At 41.4% G+C, this 2,264-nt stretch overlaps 1 protein-coding gene across 1 annotated transcript; it reads left to right on the plus strand.

The window, feature by feature from the left end:
* LOC103561515 (olfactory receptor 11H6-like) lies at positions 1 to 1,342 on the plus strand. The gene is given in 2 exon segments (XM_008536166.1): positions 1 to 157; positions 387 to 1,342. Coding segments are annotated over 2 exon segments (1,113 nt in total).
* Positions 1,343 to 2,264: the final 922 nt, after the last annotated feature.

The raw sequence follows: 2,264 nt of genomic DNA on the forward strand, positions 1-2,264 counted from the left end.
ATGGAAACAGGCAATTTAAGAGGCTTCTGTAAAAGTTTAAGTGAGAATTTCATGGAAGCATTGGCCATGGTGAAAGCTGTTGGGAATTCTAATAATTGTTCGATTCTGAGTGTTTGGAAGATGAGGCCTACAGGATTTGTTGATGGTTTGGATGTAGGTACTGAGAGGGGTGATGAGCTGTGGCCAAAGTTTGTGGCCTGAGCAACTGAGTAAATGGAGGTGCCATTTAATGATGATGTCAAAAAATCTTTAAGTAATCTAAAACTAGGCTGTTAATTGAATTGTAAAGAAACTCAGAGAACAACTTAATGAGAAAACTTCTCTAGAGTCACCTATAACATGATAGTCTCTTACTATTGCAGTTTTAGGAGGAAAAAAATGAAAAGACCAGGAGGGAATAATCACTGACACTGTGAGCGAATTCACTCTTCTCGGATTCCCTTGTACCTGGGAGATTCAGGTGCTCCTCTTCTCGCTCTTTGTGATCTATGTCCTGGCACTAATCGGAAACCTGCGCGTTATCTGTGCAGTGTGGTGGGACCTCCATCTCCACAACCCCATGTACATCTTGCTGGCCAATTTTTCATTCTTGGAGATCTGGTATGTCACTTCTATTGTCCTCAAGATGCTAACCAATTTTCTCTCTGAGACCAGCACCACCTCCTTCTCTGGCTGCCTCCTCCAGTTTTACTTCTTCTTCTCCATGGGCAACACTGACACCTTATTCTTGTCTGCCACAGCCTTTGACAGGTACCTTGCAATCTGCAGGCCCCTGCACTACCCCACTGTCATGACAGCTCCACACTGCATCAAAATGGGATCCTGCTGATGGGTGTGTGGCTTCTTCTGTTTTCTCCTCTCAATTTATCTCATCTCTCAGCTTCCTTTTTATGGCCCCAATACTATTGATCACCTTTTATGTGACCCAGGACTCCTTATGAAATTGTCCTGTGTGCCAGCCTCTGCCACTGAGATCATCTGTGTCATCTTTAACTCTTTCGTAATTTTCTCCACTTTCATCTTAATTATCAGCTCCTATACCCTGATGACCAGAGCTGTGTTGACAGTCCCCTCAGCAGAAGGCCAGCAGAAGGCTTTCTCCACATGTGACTCCCATCTGGCCATGGTGTCCCTGTTCTTTGGTTCCATAATGGTGATGTATGTTAGCCCCCCAGCAGGCAATCCAGCAAGAGTTCAGAAAATTCTAACTTTATTTTATTCTGTGATGACTCCATTTTTCAATCCCTTGATATATAACCTCCAGAATAAGGAGATGAAGGAAGCCTTGAGAAAACTGTTTAAAATTATAAGATTGGGTCAAAGACAGCCTCTGAAGAACTAGAATCCATAGATATGTAGAACATACAGTGGTATAAAATTACAGGCGGTTAATGGCCTTAAGTAAATGTAAGAGACAAATATGTTTCCTATATTCCCTGGAATATTTTTAAGGATGCATTTCAATAAGCAAATGGCAAATAAGATCTTACAGGAACTTGCATAAATGATTTGTACTAAGCTTTATTATATTAATATTCCTGTGTGTAGTACATGTAAACAGGAAAATGCCAGACATTCTCAGGCATTTTTGAAGAAACAACCATATATAACCCAGATGTCAACTGTTCAGGTTCTATCTTTTGCAGATTTAGGCACATTTGTCTCTGATACCCAGTTTCATAGTGATTAGATGTCTAGAGTCCCACCACTACCTCCTTACACACACACATGCCACAAACACAAACACACGCCACAAACACACACACACACACCATACAAACATGTTCCTGCATGCTTCTCTCCTCCCACTCCTGAATCCACCTGCTGTCTTGTTTTGATCACATCAATCTGGATGTGACACTCATCCCCTTCAATATTTTATCTAAAACCAAACTCATTCCAGCTTAGTGTAGGTTTGTTAACCCGACTACAGGCTGGGGTTAGAGTCAGAGGAAGAGTTACTCTGCTGAACACCCAATCAATCTCTTATACTATACCTGGTGCTGCCTCTTTCTCTTCCTTCATCATCTTCTTCCCGCCACCCAAGAGAGTGGCCAGAACATCTTTCCCTTTCTATTCAGAATAATTTTGTCCATGTGTAGGCCCTTTGGGGTTTGAGATTCTTCCTTGAGTGAGCTTGTCATAAAATTTCTTCTCGGGAAACCTAATTCTTGAATAGGATCTTGTGAAAATAGTTTTCTCCAACTGGTTACTTTTTAGGCTGTTTTAGGTTCTCATAACTTGGTATATTCCGTCTTTATCTT

This window comes from Equus przewalskii, chromosome 1 (assembly GCF_037783145.1).
Source record: "Equus przewalskii isolate Varuska chromosome 1, EquPr2, whole genome shotgun sequence".
Taxonomy (NCBI): domain Eukaryota; kingdom Metazoa; phylum Chordata; class Mammalia; order Perissodactyla; family Equidae; genus Equus; species Equus przewalskii.